Source organism: Gossypium hirsutum, chromosome A07 (genome assembly GCF_007990345.1).
Source record: "Gossypium hirsutum isolate 1008001.06 chromosome A07, Gossypium_hirsutum_v2.1, whole genome shotgun sequence".
NCBI classification, from domain to species: Eukaryota; Viridiplantae; Streptophyta; class Magnoliopsida; order Malvales; family Malvaceae; genus Gossypium; species Gossypium hirsutum.
In genome coordinates, this window is record NC_053430.1 from 31,447,305 (window position 1) to 31,473,093 (window position 25,789).

Here is a 25,789-nt window from a genome sequence, read left to right on the forward strand (position 1 = left end):
GACCACTCCAAATATACAAATATTTTCAATGAAAGAGCATTAAACATACCTTAATCAACTTAAAGGTGACCGAATGCCTTAACTTCAATTTCTTCTTTTCTTCCTTTAGGTACGGTAATGGAAGAAGAAAAAGATGAACCAACTTTATTTTTATCACCCTTTTCTTTTAATAAAAAAAATTCATATTTCATATTATTTATTCATTAAACATTTAATTAATTAATATAAAAGACATAAAATGTCAATCATCCACTAACCTTGCCGTCCACTAACTTAAGGAAGGGATATTTGACATGCAGGTCCCCATATTTTAAACCATACTATATTTGGCAACTACAAATTAACCTATCACATTTTTAAGTTTCTCACATAAGTCCTTTTTAATAATTCCACATTCAAATGACAAAATTAAGACATGATACTTTCACACATGAAACTTCACATATAATAAACATAGAAAAGAGCATTTTAATAATTTTGTGACTCGATTTTGTAGTCCCGAAACCACTTTCCGACTAGGGTCAAATTAGGGCTGTCACATATAGGCTTTGGAATGCCTAAGAACCCTCAAAATTAGCCTTTTTTGAATTAGACTCAACTTGGGCTCAGCAGGGACACGCCCGTGTGCGATTACTTCAGACCGTGCTCGAACCTGTTAGAATGGCACGGGCGTGTGTTCTACCCGTGTGAGTCGTGTTTCGATTATGCCAAATTGACACGGTCGTGTGGTTTGCCCATGTGAGGAAGTCCAGGCCGTGTTGATTTCGTACTTTGGCCCATTTTCTCCGTTTTTGGCCCGTTTCTCGTTCCTTTCGCTCTCCTATGCTCTCCTAAGTATAAAACATGAAATTAAGGCATTAGGAGCATCGAATTCACCAATTCTAAGGAAAATCATCAATAAAATGTGTTAAGCATAGGGTAAAAATATGTATAAATTACGGTTTATCAATGAAATTAGGACATAGAAATTATAAAAATGTGATTTATGTTTTATTATATATTTTTTAAGCAATAAATGGCTTATTTTATATTAATTTGAATAAATTATATTTTTTAAGACATAAAATGGGCCATGCATGATTAAATTTAATAATAAAATATAAAATTATATTTACTAATTCATTTTAAAATATTTCATTAATAATTTGGTTTTAAATTAACTAATTAAATTGGATAAATTTTATTCTTTAGTCCTCTAAACTTGTTGATTTATCCTGGACAGGTCTGATAGTTTTGCTGGATTACAAAACCATCCAAGTTGAGGTGTCACAGCCCAATTTTAGTGAAATCAGAATAGTGGTTTCGATACCACAAATTCGAGTCCAAAAAATGAAATTATTTAAATTTCATAAAATGATAGGTATTATGATAGGAATATTGTATGAAATTTTTTATCGAAAAATTTTATCAATTATGTGTCTAATTGCAAAAATGACTAAATTGAATAAAATGTCAAAGTTGAATTCTAGTAGTTATAAGAATTAAATAGCTATAGAATTAAAAGTGAGAAGTCCTTATATGGCAATTAGACCATTGATGAAAAATATGTAGATATTTTTAATGAGTCATCCATGGAAAATTTAAAAAAGGTTAAGGATTAAATTGGAAATTGAATTAAATAAAGTATGATAAATGATTAAATAGAATTAAACCCATTTTATATCATCTTCTTCTTCATAAAATACATGGAAACCCTAGGAGAGAGAAAGGAAATTTCTCAAACTTGACTTGGTAAGTTCAATGTCCCGTTTTTAGTAATTTTTATATTTTTGAGATCGGGAAAGCTTAATTTCGTTATTTGGGTGATTAAATTGAAAGAAAACCAAAGTTTAGAAAATTACCCATGGATGAATATGCTGTAAAATGAAATTTTTTTAGAGAAAATGAAAGATTATTTATAGATAAACCACTTTTACAAAGTGATTTTTAGTGAAAATATGTGTATGGACAAAATTGCAAAGTAGTGAAATTCTTGGAAAAATTTTGAAATTTATGAAATACATGTGCTGTAAAAGTTATGTTGGAATTTTGAATAAGCTTGGAATAAGGAGTAAATTGCATGAATTTCAATTTCCAAGCCTAGGGACAAAATTGGAATTAATTAAAAGTTTAGGGACAAAATGGTACTTTTGCCTAAAATGTGAAATGGGCTTGATTGAATGTAAAAATCATAGAATTGATGATTAAATTTATTTATATAGATCTAGAAGTGTCGAACAAAGAAAAAGATCAAGGGAAAGAAAAAGTTTTGGATTAGTATATACGATCAATTGTCAAGGTAAGTTCGTATAACTAAATTAGCATGTAAATGTGTTGAATTGATTGTTGAATTATGTGTATCATGATTTGTAATTGGTATATACACGTAATAAACCAACATTGATTTGTGATTTACATGTAAATGATGAAATGGTACATGAATCCGTTTGAATATTAATTTCCGATTGTACAGGTGATTACCGTGTATATGAGATCCTGCATATGTTGCAGTAAAGGTTGTTCCGAAAGGATAATCTTTTGATCTCATTATGAAAAGGAATGTAAACTAAAAGGGTAATACTTGAAATGGATTTGTGTACCCAAGTGGTACAACTTGAAAAGGTTATGTACACTTCGTGTGTACACTTGGAAAGGTTAGGTATACTTTGTGTATACCATATGAAAAGGAAAGGTATACTTTGTGTGTACCATTTGGAAATGAATGTAAACCTCAAGCGTACAACTGGAAAAGGAAAAGTCCATCAGAAATTCAATAATTCAGCGGTAACGACATACATAATGATATAAAGAGAAATGGCACGATGAGCTCATCTATGTATTTTAGTATTTTTGGAAACAAATCAATTGGTTGAATGATTGTGTATAGGCCTTATTTGCTAATTGACTAAGTTAATGGACATATTACTTAATGTATGAATTACTTGATGAACATGAATGGTAAGTGTATTTTGGTTATATGAACTTACTAAGCATTAATGCTTACAATGTTTACTTTTCCTATTTTAGACTTATTTTGATATAATGGCATGTTTAGACTAATGTAGACAAGTAATGCTTAACAATGTTGGTTTGTAATCTAGCCATTGGAATGGCTAATAATGTATGTTTTAATGATGATATGATATGGTATTGTATCATGAGTTGTTTTTGGTTAATCAAGTTAAGTAAAACCATCCATGAACATAAATTGTCAAATTTTATGTAAAAGTAAGTTTAGAAGCATGATTGAAAATAGGAACATATTAATTTGAATATTGGAAATTAGTTGAAATGGATGGTATATACTTGTAAGTTTTCATGCAGGAAAATGGTTAAGTTTGGGTGAGAAATAGGGCTAGGAAATGGCCTTATTTCGTCTCAACGGGTAAGACACACGGGCATGTGTCTAGGTCGTGTTTGACACACGGATAGCCCACGGGCGTGTGAAATGACCGTGTGTCCCCTGTATCTTTAAATATGAAGTCAGGATAGTACATGGGTAGAAGACACGGCCATGTGTCTTGGTCGTGTGAAGGACACGGGTTTTGAGCATGGTCGTGTGTCAAAATCGTGTGAAAATGGCTTAAAAATGGTGAAAAATTAGTTTACCACACGGCCTAGCCACATGGGCATGTGCCCAGGCTGTGTGCTCCTTTGATGCTTAAGAAATTGCAAGCCAGAACTGCCCACAGGCTGGCCACACGGTCATGGGAGCCAGATGGGTTGGCCACACTAGCGTGTGCCCCTAACTTCCAGAAAATTTTTTCAAAGTTTTCCATAGTTACCGGTTTAGTTCCAAATCACTTCAAAAGCATGTATTGGGCCCCGTAGGCCCATATTAGGGACTTTTTGATGAAATTTGAAAAGTTTGGATTTGGAATGCAAATTTATGACTCGGTTTTGTACAAATGCTAGTGTATAAGTCTGGTAATGTCTCGTAACCTTATTCCGGTGATGGATACGGGTTAGGGGTGTTACATAGGGACCAAGTCAACCCAAAATTTATCTGTACATGGATGTATATAAACCACTTTTTGGTTTAATTACACAAGGTCCTTGAAGAGTTGAAGAAATTAGAGATTTACCTGAAGATTTGCACTTAACCGATCTCAGTCCTGAGTTGTTGTGGCACTCAAATTGACCAAAAATCAAGCAAAAATCAGCTCAACTTCCTCAATTTATGGTTGGCCACCCATGGAAGATGCTTCAAAACATGAAAACTCCTATTTTTAGTAAACTATCCCCCTCTCCTCACCTATAAATAAGACCTCATTCTCACATTTCTACTCATCACTCATCCCTCATCATTCATCATTCTCTGCTCTCTAAATTCTCTTAGCATTCTTCTTTTCTCCTCACGCCTATCATCATCTTTTCATAAAGATTTTAGGATTTGTGCCTCTTAAAGAACCCTTAGTCAGCCACCTTGGAGAGCCATCGGCAAAGGAGCGAAGCAACGGAACGAGAGAGTCTAGTTAGTCAAAGTCTTCGGTGACAGCCACTTTAAATTGGGTTTAATCTTTGCTATGTTAGCTTAATTTTATTTAAGCTAGGATGATTGCTTTGATTAAATAATATTTATTAGATTCATGCTAATAATATTTGTGCCTCAATCAATCATGTTTTCAATTAAAATCAGGTCTATGTTTCGTTCATATGTGATTGAAATGCACTTGAATTAGCTGAGTGATCCTAACCAGACGACTGCTAGTGGACGCATAATTGAAATGTGTATGCTCAATTTAGATCCTAACCCGATTAAATTGCAAGTTGCATAACAACCCTAACCAGGCTCTGTTATCTGTATAGTTTTTAAATTTGTGTGGTTAAACTGTTTCAAACCTAACACGTCCATGTTACATCGCACGAATACTAAGAAACCCTTAGTAAATAAGGATCAGTAAAATGCATATTTACTAAGTAAAGGATTTCGAAAGGACCTAATGTGGTTTCCAAACTCATGAAAGGTCGAATTCCCATAGAATGTTTTTTCGAATATTATTAAGCATGTTGATAATAAGTTAAGTTTAATTAAAGTAATTGTCCTAGTTTATTTATGTTATAATTGTTGCAAAATGTGTTTAATTTTGCTAAAATCTATTTCATTCATATAGTTTTCATACTTAGGTTAATTTGCATTAGGGATCATTGCATTTAGTCTAATATATTTTAATCATCACTTCTTAACTAAATAGTGTTTTTATTTACCAAATTGTTAATATAATTTTACAAATTAAGTGACTTAGCATAAATACGGTCCCTGTGGAGATGATAACTCGATACTTACTTATTACTTAATAATGACTATGTACACTTACACAAACCCCAGCGTTACAGTACCATAAGTATACACAATTATACACAGAATGAATTATCAACCAAAACATATTGATTCACGCAACCAATATGCCTATCATAGGCACCTCAAATCATACCAACTCAACATAACACAAATAGTAAACTTATACCAAAACCTCTTCCATCATTCACATATATCAAAACAAGCCTATTACATGCCATATAATCTTAAATGAACGTTCCAAACACTACCGAAAATGAGTGGATAGTGTGACTTGAGTGCCGATCTGACAGTCTAACCTTCAAAGTATCTACAAGAATAGAAAATAACACAAATAAACTTATTGAAGCTTTGTAACACCCCTCACCCATATCCAACACCAGGACAGGACTCGAGGCACTACCGAAACTTTACACTTTCAGTATACTAACTCGAGTCACAAAATTTCATTTGAATTTAAAACTTTTCAATCATGAACATCTTATCCCTTATATAGGCCTTCGAGACCTATATCATATCGGATGGCAATGCGGGACAAATACGGGCACGTTCAATTAACCTTCGGCTCTTCAGAAAATTTTCCTTAACATAAAGGGACACATGCCCGTGTAGGTGGGCCGTGTGGACTCACACGCCCGTGTATCTTGGGGCACGCCTATGCCCTTAAACCGTGGCCAAAACTGACTTATCAACACGGCCATGGCACATGCCAGTGCTTCCAACCCGTGGATGAAACTGTCATTTTAACACTGCCATGGCGGACGCCCGTGCTACCTACCCGTGTACAACTTTGAGCTAAAATTTTAAGTGCAGGGGACACACGGCCATAGCACACGCCCATGGGAGGGAACCGTGTGTCACACACAGCCTAGACACAAGCCCGTATGTCCAACCATGTGGACTTTATTAGGCTATTTTCCAAGATTTTAGTCACCCCTTTCTATTACTTGTGCCTAGTGGTTACCAAGTTTGAGAGAAAACATAATTTTACGCTTGTAAATAATCTTAATGGAAATAGTTGTATGGAAACCTCATATCATTGATTTCATACATAAATGGTTATTTCCTCTTTAGAGTCATGGGTTCCCATGTTACATTAATCCATCCGAAATTGGCTCATTCATGTGACTCATTGCCAATTGATAGCAACCCATCATTTGTAATTAAAACCATTGCATAAAATTGTAGGTCATAGCCTACTTAAATTAAGCCAATTTTCATGGCCATATACAAAGAGATAAACATATTTTTACATGCCATTACTTGGAAAATCAAATGACACATATAACAAAATACTTACAAATACTATACATGCCATTAAACAAAATAAACAAAGTCTTTATACCAAAGCTTGTTTAGTTGATAGTGTGTTGACTCTCCAATTGTCTTCCAGTCCTTATGAGTCCTCGAGCTCTGCGAGACAGGGAAAAGAGAGGGGTAAGCATTTACATGCTTAGTAAGTTCGAATAATCGGATGGGAAACTTACCGAGTAATTAGCATACATCCATATTTAAATCATAAAATCATCAATTATGAAATGATTCCCTATCACGCGCACTCAATCAATGAGTTAGTTACATAACAAAATATCATGTAATTTATGTAGGTGAGCTCATCATCCATCATCTTATTGACATACATCATATTAATCCCATTGAGTTTCTAGGAAATCTCGATGGAATACCCATTATCCGTCAATTCTTATGAATGATCATTTCATATATATGCACTCCCGCGAATCTCACATCTCATGGCAGGATTACCAGTCCAGGCTAAATCCCTTATAGCGACAAACACCCTTAATAAGCTCGGATCTAAATTACCAGTCCAGGCTAAATTTAGACCCTAATCGGATTACCCGTCCGGGCTAAATTCGTAATGCACACATATTCTTTGAGAGGCTTGATCATTCAAGGAACACCCGTCTGGGCTAGATTCCTTTTCATACTTGAGATCACGGATTACCCGTCCGGGCTAAATCCTACTGCAACACATGCAGGATCTCAGTTCACATGCCAAAGAGGGTTTGTCCATCGAATTCCATTTTTCAACCTCAACCGAGACATTTTTACATGTTATCATCAAATATGCATTTCTACGATATTCATGCCAATAATAAATACAATCATCGTTGCATTCATAAATCATACAATTATACATATTAGGGGTTTACTTTACGTTATCCGAACTTACATTGGTATTCCTTTCAGAGATATGTTTTGGTTATTCCGAAACCTTGCGTTTACCACGATCGACCTCCGAAATTTGTTTCTCGGGGTCTATAACAGCAAAATTAACTCATTAATACCCCACATTATACATTTCAAGTTTAATATCTACCCCCGGGCCAATTGACCATTTTGCCCCTAACCTTTCACATTTTTACGATTTAGTCCCTAGGCTCGTATAATGAAACACATGCAATTTCTATCTCAACCAAGCCTAGCCAAACATTTTTCTTTCTTATGGTAGCCCAAATTTTCCATTATTTTCTCATTTCTACCACACATTTACATATTTTGCAAAAGTCCCTATAAGGATTTTTCATGAAAATCAATTAGGAAAAAATGTTTAATACACATTCATCTTTCATATTCTTCCATCATCCATCAAAATACAAGCAACTCATGCATGGGTAAATTTTTAAACATGAACCCTAGCATGAAATATGGGTAGAAATTGAGAGAGCAAGCTACCGAGATTTCAAAAATACGAAGAGCATGAAAAACGGGGCTTGGGAGCACTTACTATTTAGCTTGGAAAGCTTAAAAACCCTAGCTATGGTGACCCTTGAAGTTTCGACTGGATGAAGGAGAAAATGAGCTGATTTTGGTTCATTTTTTTCCATTTTATTTCATTAAAATGACCAAAATGCCCTTTTGCCCTTTCTTTAAAATTTCATCCATGCAAGCCCATTTTTGTCCAAAAATTTAGAATTTGGGCAAATTGCTCTCCAAGACTTTCTAATCCATAATCTAAAGCAATTCATACAAATTGCTTCTAGAATCCAAGTTTTTCAATTTATTCAATTTAGTCCCTAATTTTCAATTGGACAGCTTATACTTAGAATTTCTTCATGAAACTTTAACATAAGCATATACTCATATTCTAGGCCTCATAATAATCATAAAATAAATATTTTGATGTCAGATTTGTGGTCCCAAAACTGCTATTCCGACTAGGCCCTATTTTGAGATGTTACAAGCTTAGTAAATGCAATGTACTTAATTGATAAAACTTACTAAAGTACGTACAATAAGTTAAATAATAATAATACAACTCCATGTGTTCCCTGTCATCCACAATCTCAACTAGTGAATTGTAAAATTCAATTTCAAAACTCAAATACATGACAAAACCATCAAAATCACTAAACAAGTTACCTTACCGGGATTTACAATCTAATGAATGACTTACGGATATGAGTACGTCCATATTCCAACTAAAACACACCAGATGCTCATAAGAGCTAATCCATCCTAAACACACCAAAATAGGGATTACAACACAAGAATTCGCATCAGTGCTAAATTTTTGTCTATTCGGGAAACATATGCATATGACTCCACAACAATCTCCACTCCAATCTCCACTCGAATCCCCTATAACACACCATACCTCAATTGTACTCTATCCCGCGTTTAATCTTATCCAAATATTGAAATTAAATAACATTTTTCAAATAAATTTACATTATCTATAAACAAATATATCTACTATACCATTTTATATCATCTAACATTTCTTATAGAAGCTAAATTTTCAAACCGTACGAACTTACCTGGACTGAATTATAGTACTTGCATAAGTTCAGGGACTAATCCGTGGTTTTTCCTTTTCCACATGTATCAACTAAGTCTTGATCTAAAATATAAAATTTCTCAATTATCAACATACATTTCACCTTCAATTTCACTTTACATTTTATACCCTTTTATTTTTTGAATTTACACAATTACCCTTTAACTTTTACAACTTTTGCAATTTAGTACCTTAACCCGAAAATGACCAATTTAACCATTTTTCTCAAGTCAACATTTTAGCTAAATATACTAGGCCCTTACAGTCCCTACTAAACATCAATTCCACTATCAACCTTGAAATTTTAACATTTTCACAATTTAATCCTTAAATCAAAATCTAACAAAAATCACTTCACAAGATCACTAAATATCAAAATCAAAGATTTAAATACATAGCTATCATCAAAAACATTTAAGATTCATCATTGGTAACTAACAGATTAAAAAACGAAGGCACAGGCTAGTTTGACCTAGTTGCAACGATCTCAAAAACATAAATATTACAAGAAATCGGTGAGAATTGAGCTCACATGCACAAGGATGAAGAAACAGAAGCTTGAAACTTTCTCTCTCTAATGGTGAGTTTAGAAAGGGTTGAAGAAAAATGAATAGGAAATGTTTAACTTTCAATTTGTTTTGTTTAATTTTAATTTATTTACTATTATGCCACTAACATATAATATTCCATCATTTTTTAATTCTAATAGCTGTCCCACCATATTAATTAAGGCCTAATTACCACATATATCCTCACTCAATTAATAATTAAGCCATTTGGTCACTAAATGCATTAATTAACAAGTTTTGCACATATTATAATTTAGTCATTTTTCCTTAATTAGCTATTTAAACGTTAAAATTTTTTAACCAAATTTTAATACGAATTTAATGAATCCATATATATTCTATAAATAATATTTATGAGTTGACATGACGAAAATTTGTGGTCCTAAAACACTGTTCTGTCACCACTGTAAATTAAGTTATTACATGCCCTTTTTCTTTGGTCCTATACCGCACAATTATAGATGTCTAGCCATACGTATTGAGGGTTAAGTAGATAAATTACAGTAGATTTTGTAAAACTAGAGTGAAATAGGAAAGATTAGCGTGATATAGGAATTATAAGTTAGCCTAATGTGTGAAAGAAAAAGAAAATTCTAAAAAGAGAATTAGAACGCATAGAAAAAGTCTTAAACCAGCAAAAAAGCATTCATGAATGAGATGTATTGAAAAAGAGAAAGGTGGAAAAGTCACAAAAGAATGAAGAACTCGTTCATTAGTGCACAAAAACTCGTAGGGCTAGCCATAGTTACTATGTCATGATATGATTTCCTATATATGGAGAGGCAAGGAAGGTGAGAGAAGGAGAAATAAGGCGGTGAGTGGGTAAAGGTCACTAAGAAAGGAAGAATAGAGATCAATACGATATGCCAAACTATTGCCATGTTTGTAACCTTTTGATACTTATTGTTTTTGAATTTCATTCATGTCCTAAGCCTCATAACGTTACAAGCCGAAAAGCCCTATGTGACCTAAATATCCTTATACATGAATGGACATATACTAAACATTCATATAGATAACTATTTGTATTCTGGTCGGATAATCAAAGCACTTGTATGAGTTTTTGATGGATTGCTATAAATGAAAACCTTAATACTTGTATATTTTGTAACGTACTGAACTTAGATGTTTTGATCAAAAGTGGTAAGACAACCACTCATCATGCTGAAATTGTCAGTAAATGTGAAATGCGTAAGTCATATGCCTTGAAATCAATACTTGTACCATGCTTGCATAAGGTTCGTCATTTTTCATTTTGTAATATTCGTTTCTGTTACTTGAGGACAAGCAATGACTTAAGTGTGGGGGACTTTGATCTGCCATAATTTGATGTAGCTGATTAAACTAGTTTTCATATTTAAAGAGCTTGAATACAAGCATTTTCGCTATGTTTTTAATTCAATTTCTTTAGTTTTGTTTACATTCAATAAAATGTGCACATCGAGTCTTTATTAACATTAAGCGTTGAATGAAGCCTAACGTACTTTATGAGTGTGTAGGAGACCATTAAAGAGCATTTGAGGTCAATACTGGACGCTACGTCACAACATGGGGGATCCAATGTCACAACATAGAAAGCAGAATAGGGAAAGTGAGAAATTGCCTTTAATGTCCTATAAAGATGACTACAGAGGAACATGTTGGTTGCTACATCATGACACAAATCCTAGTGTGTAGCTACATCGACTGCGTGATGGGAAGAAAACATGAAGCAAGGGCGTTTTGGTCTACACAATTGAACTTTAAGCTTGAGACCATCAGCTAACCTAGGGTTAAAGACTACGACACTTGAATGTTATAAATAGGTCCCTTTAGCACATGTAAAAGACATCTAAGTTTTAACCTAGTTTTCTTCCATTAAATTTAGCCTTGTTTTCTTTCATTCTTTGGTTTTCCTAGTTCTAGTTATTTTCTTTATTCAAGAAAACTGATTGTAAAGGAGATCAAATTCTGTGGATTCCTTCTTATTATCAATATCAATCAGGCTTTTCTTAAACTCTCGATTTCAGTCCATTCCTTATGATTAATTCTTCCATTTATTCCATGTTATTTATGAAAGCCATGAGAAACTAATCCTTCTATGAAGGATTAACAAGTGGAAGCATGATCTCTTAACTATTTTGTAAGGTTATTCAACAGATCAATTAGGAACAACGTGAAACAAACCCTAGGCCTAACAACCCTAGGAAGTCATCAAGGAGAAATTAACCCAAAATTGGTATTGCCTATCCGTGAACACTTTGACCCCAAACTAATCTGGACTATGAGGTCGAAAGATAAGTAGTTCTTGCTTACTCAATATGTTAGTGGAAGATCGGAAGAACATGCTAGGGTAGCAACTAGTTGGTTGACGAAGAACCCGAGACGACAGTTGATTGAGATTGCTGAAGCAAGCTAAACACTCATCTTCTGATTTGATTCACTTTATTTCTTTCTATCTCTTGCAATTTTAGTCTTTTTTATGTTATTTTATTTTCTTAGTTTAAGAAACCCTAAAATTATCTCTTATTTTACTTTTGTAATATAACTAACTTAAAGTAATAATTAGATCTTTAATTGTTTAGGTTAAGATTGATTCAATACTCGCCTCCCTTGGGTACAATCCTTGGAGTACTTACCTACTTCGTTGTAAAATTTATATTACAACTTGACCCATATACTTACAGATACCACCTTGTAATTCTTCATTCTATTGTAGTATTCACACTCCGGATGTTAGTATGTCTAAAGGCGGTCGTAGTCCTTTTCTATTTTATGTTATTAATTAGTTTAATTTCTCTCAAATTAATGGTTTTCCATACTATAGCAATTAGAGAGTAACTAGCTAGACTCCTCACCTTTGAATAGAAACCGCTAAACCGTTGACTCATTTGGGTTTGATATTTGGAATACTTCAGTGTTCCATATCTCTCTTATCTATCGAGGGAGAATCGCTCACCTGATTATTAGCCAAATTTGTTTTTTGTCCGTACAATAAAATTAACATAATTAGTTGCTTTTAATTGAAAAAAGTTAGTATTTTAACAGGAAGACCATAAATATTAGTGCTCAAAACCTAATTAAGGAGCATTTTCTATTAGTTTAATTTCTTGTTCTTAGATTAGGGCTTGTTTTAGTGATTTTTCTATTAGGTTGATTTTTCTTTCAATTTAAATATAGTTTTATTTTATTCAGAAATTGAGTTCATTATCTTGTTTCATGCTTCAATCATTTTACAATCAACGACATTCATACAGATTTTGCAGATTGGGTAACATCCCTTACCCGTACCCAAGACCAGGACAAAGTACGAGGCATTATTAGACACATACTTAGACATTTCAGAAAATACGGGTTATAAAGAATCATTCTAATTTAAAACCAATCAAATAACATCATAGTGTCCCTATTATGGACCTACAAGGTCCAAAACATACATTAAATCGATCCGGGACTAAATAGAAAACTATAGAAAATTTTAGTAAAGTTCATAAGGTTATGCCTCACACGCCTGTGTGGAGGCAAAGCACACGTCCGTGTGCTTGGGGACACGCCCGTGTCCCTCACCCGTGTTGAATTATTTGGATTTATTTTTCATTTCGAACCTACAAGGGTTTTCACACGGCCAAGCACACACCCGTGTCAATAGCCCGTGTCCCTCACACGGCCTAGACACGCCCGTGTCATTGCCCGTGTCCAAAAACTCAGACATTCTATTTATGACGTCATCATTCATTTTAAGGCACATGGCCAAGGCACACGCCCGCGTGCTAGGCCGTGTCCTCCACATGGTTGAGACACACAGCCATGCCTCTACCCGTGTGTTTACTACCATGTAAACTAACCTAAAATTTTAGGTGCAGGGGACACACGGCTAGGCAACACACCCATGAGGGCTGACCGTGTGCCACACACAGCCTAGACACATGCCCGTATGTCTACTCGTGTGGACCTTTTTAAGGCTATTTTCTAAGCCTTTGGTCATCCTCTGATATCCATACACATTTATTGACTTCAATGGTATTTAACATGGCATAATTATACTCTTAAACAACCATGGCATAACTCATTGCATGTTAGTTGCATCTATCGGCTTTGTACATGCTAAATTATCCTTTTCGTATGAAGGATTAACATAGCACATTTTACATTTATGCCATATTATAACCAAATAACATTATATGCTATCTCCACTCTCAAATTATTAGGTCCCATTTCAAGCATCCATCCATGATAAACCTCATCATCATATCTCATGAAATATTTAAACATAAACATGCATCATTAGTAGGTTTACAACCTACATCAATATGAGCATATCTCATGGCCATATACAAACGATAAGTATACCATTTAAGCCCTTACATTGGCTAGCCAAATGACACATACAACAAAATAACCAAAAGCCCTATATATGCCATTAAACAAAATAAAAGTATCTATATACCAAAGCGAAACAAGTCGATAGTGCGTTGATTCTCCTACAGTCTTCCAATCTTCACGAGTCCACGAGCTCTGCAAGACAGGGAAAAGAGAAGGGGGTAAGCATTTATATACTTAGTAAGTCCGAATAACTGGAAAGTAAACTTACCGGTTATTTAACATACAACCATATTAGGCAATGATTCCAACAAGCATGAAATAGTTCCCTATCACATGCACTCAATCATCAAGTTAGTCTCATAACAATGCATCATATCATTAGTCTTAGATGAGCATATCAATTCAATATTTCCATCTCTATTTCTCATGTTAATCCCGTTGAATTTCTCAAAAATCTCGATAGATGGCCCAATTATCATTAATTCATACAAGTGATCATCACAAGTACGCACTCCCGCAAACCTTACATCTTACAACGGGATTACCAGTCCAGGCTAAATCCCCTGTACTAATGACTCATAAACCAATGTCGGGATTACTAGTCCAGGCTAAATCCCTTCTAACGACAGTTGCTCTCATAAGCTCAGATCTGAATTGCCAGTCTAGGCTAAATTCAGTCCTAAATCGGATTACCCGTAGGGGCTAAATCCTTAATGCACTCATATTCTTTAAGAGGCTCGATCACTCAAGGAACAACCGTCCAGGCTAGATCCTTTCTATTTTGAGATCGTCGAATTACCCATTCGAGCTAAATCTATTTCTGCAACACATGTAGGATCTCGTGTCATGTAAGCCATAATTTATCTATCGAATTTCCCTTTTTTATTTCACCCGGGGCATTTCTCATCTTTTCATTGCACTAGCACATTTCATGGATTATCATACCATGAATATCTAAATTTTCATACATTCAAGAACATGCATATTTAAGTATATTAAGAGTTTACTTCGGGTTATACGAACTTACCTGGTAGTCGTTTCAGATTCATGTCTCGGTTATTCTAAAACCTTTCATTTTCCACATTCGACCTCCGGAATTGGTTCTTTGGGGTTTATATTAGTAAAAATAAATCATTAATACCTTAAATTATTCAATTTCGGCTAAAACTCACCCCAGGGAAAAATGACCATTTTTCCCCTAACCTTTCACATTTTTTTTACAAATTAATTCTTAAGCCCATATGATGAAATGCATGAAATTCCTTGGATACTAAAGCCTAGCCGAATGTATTATAAGCTCATAATAGCCCACATTTTCTTCCATTTCACATTTCTACCACACAATTTATATCTTTTTCAAATAGGTCCCTTTTTGGTGTTTTCATGAAAAATCACCTAGAAATAGATGTTTATCCAACATCCCACTTCCATAATCCTTTATAAATCATCAAAGAACAATCATCTCATGCATGGTTCAAATTTATCACATGAACCCTAGCTTGAAATATGGGTAGAAATAGATAAAGCATGTTACGAGGGTTTCAAAAATATGAAACATTAAAAACGGGACTAGGGAACACTTACTATCAAGCTTGAAATGTTGGAAAACCCTATCTATGGAGACCCCTTCAAATTCGGCAGCATGGAGAAGAAAATGAGTGAATTTTTTGCTTGATTTTCCCTTTTTCTTACATTAATTAACCAAATGACCAAAATGTCCTTCCTTACTAACCTTTCCAAATTTTCCATGCATGCCCATTTTTGTCCAAAAACTTAAAAATTGGGCAAATTACTCTTTAAGGACCTCTAATTAATATTCCAAAGGAATTTCATACAAATTGCTTCTAGAATCCAAGTTTTGCAATTTATTCAATTTGGTCCCTAATTTCCAATTGGACACCTTACACATAGAATTTCTTCATGAAACTTTAACACATGCTTATTTTCATATTCTAGACCTCATAATGATCATGAAATAATTATTTTAACTTGAACTTGCGATCCCGAAACCACTATTCCGACTAGGCCCTAATTCAAGATGTTACATTTCTCCCCCCTTAGGGACTTTCGTCCTCAAAAGTCTTACCAGTAAACAGGTTTGGATATTGACTTCTCATGTTTCTTCGGGTTCCCATGTAGCCTCTTCCATTCCGTGTCGATGTCATAAAATTTTCACCAAGGCTATATTCTTATTCCTCAACTGTTTGCCTTCTCGAGCTAAAATCTTGACTGGTTCTTTACCATAAGTCATGTCCAGTCTAATTTCATCTTCCGTAGGTGAAATCACATAGAAAGGGTCTGATCGATATCATCGCAACATGGATACATGGAATACATCATGAATCTTTTCCAATTCAAGTGGTAATGTTAAACGGTAGGCTAATGGTCCAAGTCTTTCAGTGACCTCATATGGTCTGATAAATTGCGGACTCAGTTTGCCTTTTTCGCCAAATCTCAATACCTTTTTCCATGGAGACACATTCAAGAGCACTTTATCTCTGACTTGAAACTAGATCTCTTTTCTTTTCAAATCAGCAAAAGACTTCTGCCTATTCAATGCCGCCCTCAAGCAATCCCTTATCACTTTAACCTTTTCCTTAGTTTCCTTAACTAGGTCAACTCTGTGAATCTGGTTTTCTTTGAGTTCTGTCCAATACAGTGGAGTTCAGCACTTCTTGCCATACAAGGCCTCATAGGGTGCCATTTTCAAACTCGTCTGGAAACTATTGTTATCGGAGAATTCCACCAATAGTAAGTATTTTTCCCAACTACCTGAAATTCAAGGACGCAACACCATAACATGTCCTCAAGAATTTGAATCGTCTATTCGGACTAACCATCAATCTGTTTTTAGAAGGCTGTGCTAAAACTCAACTTTGTACCCAAGGCTTATTGTAGCTTCTTCCAAAATCTCGAAGTGAATCTTGGGTCCCTATCTAAAGCAATCGATAACGGTATCCTGCATAATCTCACAATCTCAGATACATACAAGTCAGCCAACTTGTCAAGTGAGTAGTTAGTTCATACTGGAATAAAGTGAGCTGACTTTGTTAGCCTATCAACCACAACCGAAACAATATATTTCTTTTTTAGGGTTAACGGTAATCCCGTCACGAAATCCGTAGTAATCCTATCCCACTTCCACTCGGGGACCATCACAGGCTATAACAAACCTGAAAGTACTTGGTGTTCAGCCTTGACTTGCTGACATATCAAGCATTTCGATACAAATTCAGAGATGTCTCTTTTCATGCCATTCCACTAGTACATTTTCTTCAAATCATTGTACATCTTCGTACTTCCCAGATGAATAGACAAACGGTTATCATGTGCCTCTTGTAAAATTTTTTGAATAAGCTTGCCATCTCTCGGTACACAGATCCTATCTCTTAACATCAAGCAACCATCGAGACCGATTCGAAAATTTGATTCGGTGCCTGACTCGTATTAAGTTCTCTTATCTCTGCCAAAACTGAACCACCATCTAACAAGGCCAACTGCTTGTTCAAGGCTCTCAAAGCAAACAAGGATTTTCGGCTTAGTGCATCTGCGACCACATTCGTCTTTCTCGGGTGGTAGTCAATGATCAATTCATAATCTTTAATCAACTCTAACCATCTTCGCTGTCTCAAATTCAATTCCTTTTGAGTCATCAAGTACTTCAAACTCTTGTGATTAGTGAATACACTGCATGTCTCACCATACGAATGGTGTCTCCAAATTTTTAAGGCTAATACATTGGCTGCTAGCTCTAAGTCATGTGTTGGATAATTTCTCTCGTGTGGTTTCAATTACCTTGAAGCATAGGCTATCACTTTACCTTCTTGCATCAGTACGCAACCCAGTCCATTCAAGGACGCATAACTATAAACCACAAATTCCTTTCCAGGTAGTACCAGTACTGGAGCTTCGGTCAGCAATGTCTTCAATCTTTCAAAACTCTGTTGACACTTCTCTGACCATTCAAACTTAACGTCATTTTGCAGCAGCCTCATCAAAGGAGTTTCTATCATTAAAAATCCTTTTACAAAGCGTCAGTAATAGCCGGCCAAGCCCAAAAAGCTATTAACCTCGGTTACATTCTTCGGCGGCTTCCACTCGATAATAGCAGATATTTTGTTTGGATCCACTCGGATGCCATCACCCGACACAATGTGACCCAAAAATCCTACCTCTCGAAGCCAGAACTCGTATTTGTGAAACTTATCATACAATTTCTTGTCTCACAAGGTCTGTAAAACAATCATCAAATGTTCAGCATGCTCGGACTCATTACGAGAATAGATCAAAATTTCATCAATGAATACCACAATAAACTTGTCCAAGTATGGTCGGAAAACATGATTCATTAAGTCCATAAACGTGGCTAGGGCATTCGTTTGACCAAAAGGAATGACCAGGAACTCAAAATGACCATACCTCGTCCTGAAAGTGGTCCTAGGCACGTCCGACTCTTTAACTCGCAACTGGTAGTAACCGGATCTCAGATCTATTTTTGAAAATACAGTGGCTCCTCTCAATTGATCAAACAGATCATCAATCCTCAGCAACAGATACTTGTTCGTGATAGTTACCTTGTTAAGTTGTCGGTAGTCTATGCATAGCCTCATCGAACCATCTTTCTTCTTTACAAATAATACTGAAGCACCCAAAGGCAAAAAGCTCAGTTTTGTAAAACTTTTATCCGTTAGTTCTTATAGCTGTGCTTTTAACTCTTTCAGTTCGATTGGCACCATCCCCTACGGAGTAGAGATAGGAGCAAGCACCAGCTCAATACCAAACTCTACTTCTATAACAGGAGGTAATCCGGGTATCTCTTTTGGAAACACATCCAGATACTCACATATTATCGGTATCGATTCCAACTTCACCTTAGATTCTTTAGTATTTAACATGAAAGCAAGGTAGGCTTCATATCATTTTCTCATTTACCTTTGAGTCATCATTGAAGTAATCACAATCGACAGAGTATCCAACTCACTTGAATCAATCTAGAGAATCTTACCATCTAAGCATTTCAATTCGATATACTTGCTACCACAATTTACAATTATGTCATGCACAGTTAACCAATCCATGCCAAGTATTACATCAAACACATCGAATGGCAATAACATAACGTTAACAGAAAAACAATGACCTTGAATCGTCAAGGGACAATTCTTACAGACTTTATCAACTAGGACTGACTTACGTAGAAGGTTGGACACCTTAATCACAAATTTCGTAGGCTCTACAGACATATCCATGCTAGATACCAATTTTATGCAAATGTACAAATGGGTCGATCCTGGATCAGTTAAGGCAATGACACGAGTATTATAGATAGAAAGTGTACCAGTGATGACATTGAGAGCATAGGCATCCTCTTGAGTGCGTATTACATAAGTTCTTGCTGGGGCTCGAGCATCTGATTTTCCAGTAGCATCCTTAGCAACAATTTGACTATCACTTGCACTTTCGAGATGTCTCGGAGGTCTACCTCGAGAAATAGGAGCATTCAGCTATGGGGCTAACTCAACCTCTTTATTAGTTCACTCTTGGCGGTCTCTGAGAACATGGTCAAGAGACTCACATATAAAACACGCACCACTCTTCATTCGGCACTCTCTGAAGTGAAATTTTTTGTAGCTTTTACTCTTCGACTTTTGATCATCTGCGCTTCCCAAACTAGTTACCATAGGAATAAGACTTAGGGTTATGTCGCTTGGAGCTTCTTGCTTTACCCAAATATCCTACCGAGGAAGTGGAGCGTTCTTGATGACTTCTCAATTTCTTTGTAGGGAAGGAGTGTACTCTGCCGCTAGACCGTTTACTCGAAACTCGAGCATCTCTCTTAGCTTGCTTTCTTTCATTATTTAGCTCTTCGGCCTTCTTGGCATGATCAACTAATGTGGCAAATTCTCGTATCTCAAGAATCCCGATCAGCAATTTAATTTCCTCATTCAAGCCTTCCTCAAAGCGCTTACACATTTCTACCTCTAAGTGGATCCTTTCTGTTGAATACTGATTCAACTTTACAAATTCTCTTTCATATTCTGATATAGTCTTATTTCCTTGTTTGAGTTCCAAGAAATCCTTTCGCTTCGAGTCTAAAAACCTTTGACTGATGTATTTCTTTTAAACTCAGCTTGGAAGAACTCCCATGTAACGTCTTCCTTTAGTACCACTGAGGACACCATCTTTCACCAGTGGTATGCAGTATCTTTCAGAAGAGATACAACACACTTCAAGCACTCCTCGAGTGTACATAATAATTCATCCAAAACTCACACAGTATTCTCGAGCCAGAACTCAGCTCGTTCAGCATCATACTTAACCTTAGCCCTAAACTCTTCAGCCCCATGTTTCCTAAGTTTATCCATTGAGGCCTTACCAATTCTTACTGGTTAAACAACCCTTGGTACTTCATCAGGTCGGTTAGCAGGTGGAGGTGAACGTGGTATTTTAGGGCAGTTTCCTAGGTATTTCCCAAACCACTCATCCATCATATCGAAAAAGGCTGCTCTACCTCTTCCCAGCCTTCAGACATAGGCCTTCTACTTTACCAGAAACAGCTCGCTATACAGAAACTGGAGCATGGCTCTCGGCTTCCTCAGACTCATCTTAGGCTTAATTGGAAGACATTTACTATATTCAAATTTAATTAAAAGTTAGGAGATGTCACACTATCAAAATTTGTATAATGGCATGTATAGCTAAACTCATTATATGCTACGTTAGTCTAAAAATCGGATAAACCGCAGCTCCAATACCACTAAATGTAACAACCCTTACCCGTAACAAAGACCGAGAACAAGTATGAGGCGTTACCGGACACATACTCAGACATTTCAGAAAATATGGGTTATAAAGATTCATTCTAATTTAAAACCAATCAAACAACATAATAGTGTCCCTATTATGGACCTACAAGGTCCAAAACATACATTAAATCGATCCGGGACTAAATCAAAAACTATAGAAAATTTTAGTAAAGTTCCTAGGGTTATGCCTCACACACGTGTGTCCCTCACCCGTGTTGAATTATTTGGATTTATTTTTCATTTTGAACCTACAGGGGTTTTTACACAGCCAAGCACATGCCCGTGTCTCTGGCCCGTTCCTTTATACGGCCTAAATATGCCTATGTCATCATCTGCGTCCAAAAACTCAGACATTTTGTTTATGACATCATCATTCATTTTGAGGCACATGCCCGTGTGCTAGGTCGTGTCCTCCACAGGTTGAGACACACGGCCATGTCTCTGCTCGTGTGTTTACTACCATGCAAATTGACCTAAAACTTTAGGTGTAGGGGACACACGACTAGGCAACATGCCCATGGGGGCTGACCGTGTATCACACACAGCCTAGACACATGCCCATGTGTCTGCCTGTGTGGACCTTTTTAGGGCTATTTTCCAAGCCTTTGGTCACCCTCTGACATTCATACACACTTATAGACATCAATGGTATTTAACATGACCTAATTATACTCTTAAACAACCTTGGCATAACTCATTGCATATTAGCCTCATCTCATCGACTTAGTACATGCTAAATTATCCTTTTCGTATGAAGGATTAACATAGCACATTTTACATTTAGGCCATATTATAACCATATATGATAAACCGTAATTTATACATATTTTTATCCCATACTTAAACCCATTTATGAATGGTTTCTCCTTAGATTTGGTGAATTCGATGCTCTTAATCCTTTAACTTCATGTTTTATACTTAGGTGAGCATAGGAGAGTAAAAAGAGAGAGAAACGAGCCAAAAACAGAGAAAATCGACCCCCATGGGAAATCAACACAGCCTAGACTTCCTCACACGGGCGTGTCACATAGCCGTGTCCATTTGGCAGGATAGAAGCATGACTTACACGGGTAGACTACACGCTCGTGCCTATTTAATAGCCTGACCACGGCCTTAAGTAATTGTACACGAGCGTGTCCCTGCCGAGCCCAAGTTTAGTCCAATTCAGAAAAGACCAATTTTGAAGGCACTTAGGCATTCTAAAGCCAAATAAACACCTGATGAGGCACTTAGAAGGAGGACGCGGAGAAGGAAGCAAGGAATTACTCAAGGAAAGCCGATTGATACATCTCAAGAGCCGGATTCATCATTAAGACTGAGGATCTCCCTTTAAGTTCCTTCAGGAGTTTTGGGTTTTATTATGTTTTTTTTATCTTTATGCTTTTGAGATGTTTTCTTTCATAAGTATGAACTAAACCCCCTAGATACCTAAGAGGAATGAAACCTAAGACGAATCTTGTTCTTATTATCTGAATTGTATGATAAATATTTGACTTGTTCTTAATTATGTGTTCTTAATTCTTGTTTTGATATTCCAGGATATTGATTCAAGTTAAGCTCTTATTCAGAGGAGGAATAGACCCTGTCTAAGAGTAAATTTGTCATAATTAAGCAGAGTTGATTGCGCGCCTAGAGATAGGGTGACAAGATTTTGCCGAATTAGGGTAAAACCAAATAAGAGAATTCATAGATTGAGTTAATGCAATTCTAGGGTGTTAATTAGAAAGAGATTTCAATTATTCAACCTAGGGTTAGACGTTATTAGTCTCAAGAGAGATAATAATATAACTTAGGGATTTCTACGGATCAAGTCAAATAACAAGTGAAGTCTAGGTGGATTTTTGCTTAGGTATTGTCTCAATCAATCGAATTTTTCCCAAAAGTATTTTTCCCAAGTTTTCTTTCTGTGTATTCTTACTTAGTAATTAGTTTAGATAACCAAACCTATTAATTTTAGGCTAGATAATAAAAAGGAAGTAAATACTAGTACTCGTAGTTCCTTTGGGTTCGAAAATCTGGTCTTGCTGAACTATACTACTGTTCGATAGGTACAATTGGCTTAATCGTATAAGTTAGTCTCAAGAACGATTCATTTATAAATCTTTAAAACCTGTTACGAATATCACGCATCAAGTTTTTGACGCCATTGCCAGGGAACTAGGTTATTAGGAACACTCGATTCTTATTACTATAGCCATTTTACTTTTATTGCAATTTCAATTTTTATTTTCTTTTCTAATTCTTCATTTGTTTTCTTCTGACAGGTTTTTCTAGGTTATGGCCAGAAGAAACCCATCAGGACCACTGCTTTTTGACGGTGAGATCGACCTCACAGTTTACAAAAATAGACGAGAAATAAGGCGAAGCCTAAGATACATAGAGGACGAGCAAGAGGACGATACTTCAACCACAATCGAGGAGATGGCTGAAAACCAAGAAAATTCGCTACCTCCTACGATTGTTGCTGATCCAGTAAATTAGAATCCTGCTCCACGCACTATGTATGATTATGCTAAACCTAATTTAACAGGAACTGAGTCAACTATAGTTAGACCTGCTATTGCTGCAAATAATTTTGAACTGAAACTTAACATAATTCAAATGATACAACAGTTTGTTTAGTTTGACGGTTTGCAGGATGAAGATCCCAACACTCACTTGGAAAAATTTCTAGAATTTTGCGATACATTTAAAATTAATAGCATTTCTGATGATGCCATTCACCTTCGGTTGTTTCCCTTTTCATTAAGGAATAAGGCTAAACAATGGTTGAACTCATTACCACGAGGGTCAATCACTACTTGGGAACAAATGACCGAAAAATTTTATTATAATATTTTTCGCCGGCTAAAATAGCTAAATTACGTAATGATATCTCTTCTTTTGTGTAGATAGACTTAGAAAACTCTACGATGCATGGGAGAGATACAAGGACCTTTTTCGAAGATGCCCTCACCATAGGTTACCACTCTGGCTACAGGTTCAAACATTTCACAATGGCCTGAATCCTTCGACTCGGCAGATAATTGACGCAACCACTGGTGGAACTATTAATAATAAGACACCTGAGGGGATTATGAATTTATTGAAGAGATGTCACTGAATAACTATCAGTAGCAAGTTATGAGGACAAAGTCGACGTAGGCAGCCGGTGTTTTCAACCTCGATGCGGTTACTATGCTATCTAACTAAGTAGAACTCTTAAATAAAAAGATTGACGGTTTGTGTGGTTCTATTCAGGTACATCCAGTGATGAGGTGAGATTCGAATGGAGAAGGAGCATGCACAGAATATCAACCCTTCAACCCTAGTAATGAGGAGGAACAAGTCCAATATATGGGTAAAACTAACTTTAGACCCTAAAATAACCCATATAGTAACACTTATAATGCAGATTGGAGGAACCATCCCAATTTCTCGTGAGGCGGTCAAGGAAATCAAAGGCCACAACATCCTTTGGGTTTTCAACAACCACCTTACCAGCAAGAAAAGAATCTGAACCTTAAGGAGATGTTAACAAAATTTATCTCGGTGTCAGAAACTCGTTTCTAGAATACCGAGACAGCCCTTAAGAATCAACAAGCGTCAATCCATGGGCTTGAAACTCAGATAGGCCAACTCATCAAACTAATTTCTGAATGACCACAAGGTAGTTTACTGAGTAACACTGAATCTAACCCAAAGGAGCAAATCAATGCAATTACCATTCAAGATGCGGAAGGGTTAGTTGCACCTGAACCAGAACTGAAGCAATAAATTGTGGTAAGTAAAGGTAAGGGTGAGGTGGACCACAATGACCAGAAATCGGTAAGTACAGAATATAAACCTTATGTGCCATACCCCAATGCGACAAGGAAAGACCGATCAGACTAACAATTTGGTAAATTCCTTAAACTTTTAAAGAAACTACATATTAACTTACCATTTATTGAAGTCCTTTCGTAGCTGCCAAACGCAGTCAAATTCTTAAAGGAGTTTTTAACAAATAAACAAAAGTTGGATGAGGCGTCGCATGTGGAATTGAATGCAGTTTGCTCAGCCATATTACAGAATAAGCTACCCAACAAATTGAAAGATCCAGGGAGTTTTACGATTCCTTGTTTAATTGGTAATTTAGATGTTCATAATGCATTGGCTAACTTAGGGGCAAGCATTAATGTTATGCCTTATAAAATGTTTAAACCGCTAGGTCTTGGGAAACCCAAACAAACTAGGATGAGCATTCAATTGGCTGATAAAACCATTAGATTTCCTAGGGGTATCATTGAAGATGTTCTTGTTAAGATCGATAAATTTATATACCCAGTAGACTTTGTTGTTCTAGACATGGAAGAGGATAGTTACGCACCTTTAATTTTAGGACGACCCTTTTTAGCGACTGCTAGAACCATTATTGATGTTGGCATAGGTGAACTCACACTTCATGTGGGAGACGAAACAATCACCCTTCAAGCTCGTAATTCGAGTAATACATCGAAAATTGAAGGTGGTTGTATAAATCATTCTACTAGTACTGATCATGTGGTGAAACCTTCTGTGCAAGAAACAGTTGCGAAGAACACATATGAGCCGTGTTCAAGCAACAACAAAAAACCTATCTATGAAGAACAAAGGCTACAAATCGAGGAGCTAGATGAATGGCGAATACAGAAATCGAGAACACCCAATAAACCAAAATCGAGCCAGACCGAGCTCAATACCTCACCAAATCAACTTAAGGTTGGTGACAAAGTACTACTAGATACAGCAGATCCTTGCATTACCACTTCTGAACCTAGTGAAGAAATTCCTCTTACGATATTCAGTATTTTCCCATATGGTACAGTCGAGGTAAATCATCCCAAATTTGGCACATTTAAGGTAAATAATACTCGTCTTAAATCTTATGTTGATAAAGTTTATAGTAGGGATGAGGAGTGTAAACTCCTCGCACCACCTTGACCATGCAGAAAATAGGTAAGTCGAGCTTAGACTATAAATAAGCGCTTCTCGGGAGGCAACCCGAGCACTAATAGTGTTAATTTCTTTAAAT

General features: G+C 35.9%; 1 protein-coding gene and 1 non-coding gene across 2 annotated transcripts in view; both read right to left on the bottom strand.

The window, feature by feature from the left end:
- LOC121203701 (uncharacterized) overlaps window positions 1–19,924 on the bottom strand; it is a 36,438-nt gene extending 16,514 nt beyond the window's left edge. The window contains exons 1-2 of the mRNA XM_041074141.1: window positions 19,630–19,924; window positions 19,146–19,433 (exon numbers count right to left, since the gene is read on the bottom strand). Of these exons, the coding sequence (XP_040930075.1) occupies window positions 19,146–19,433; window positions 19,630–19,924 (583 nt within the window). The remainder of the gene's footprint in view (window positions 1–19,145; window positions 19,434–19,629) is intronic.
- Window positions 19,925–23,615: 3,691 nt separating this feature from the next.
- LOC121204349 (small nucleolar RNA R71) lies at window positions 23,616–23,721 on the bottom strand. Its single transcript, XR_005899276.1, has one exon. It is a non-coding gene; the product is annotated as a small nucleolar RNA R71 (small nucleolar RNA).
- Window positions 23,722–25,789: the final 2,068 nt, after the last annotated feature.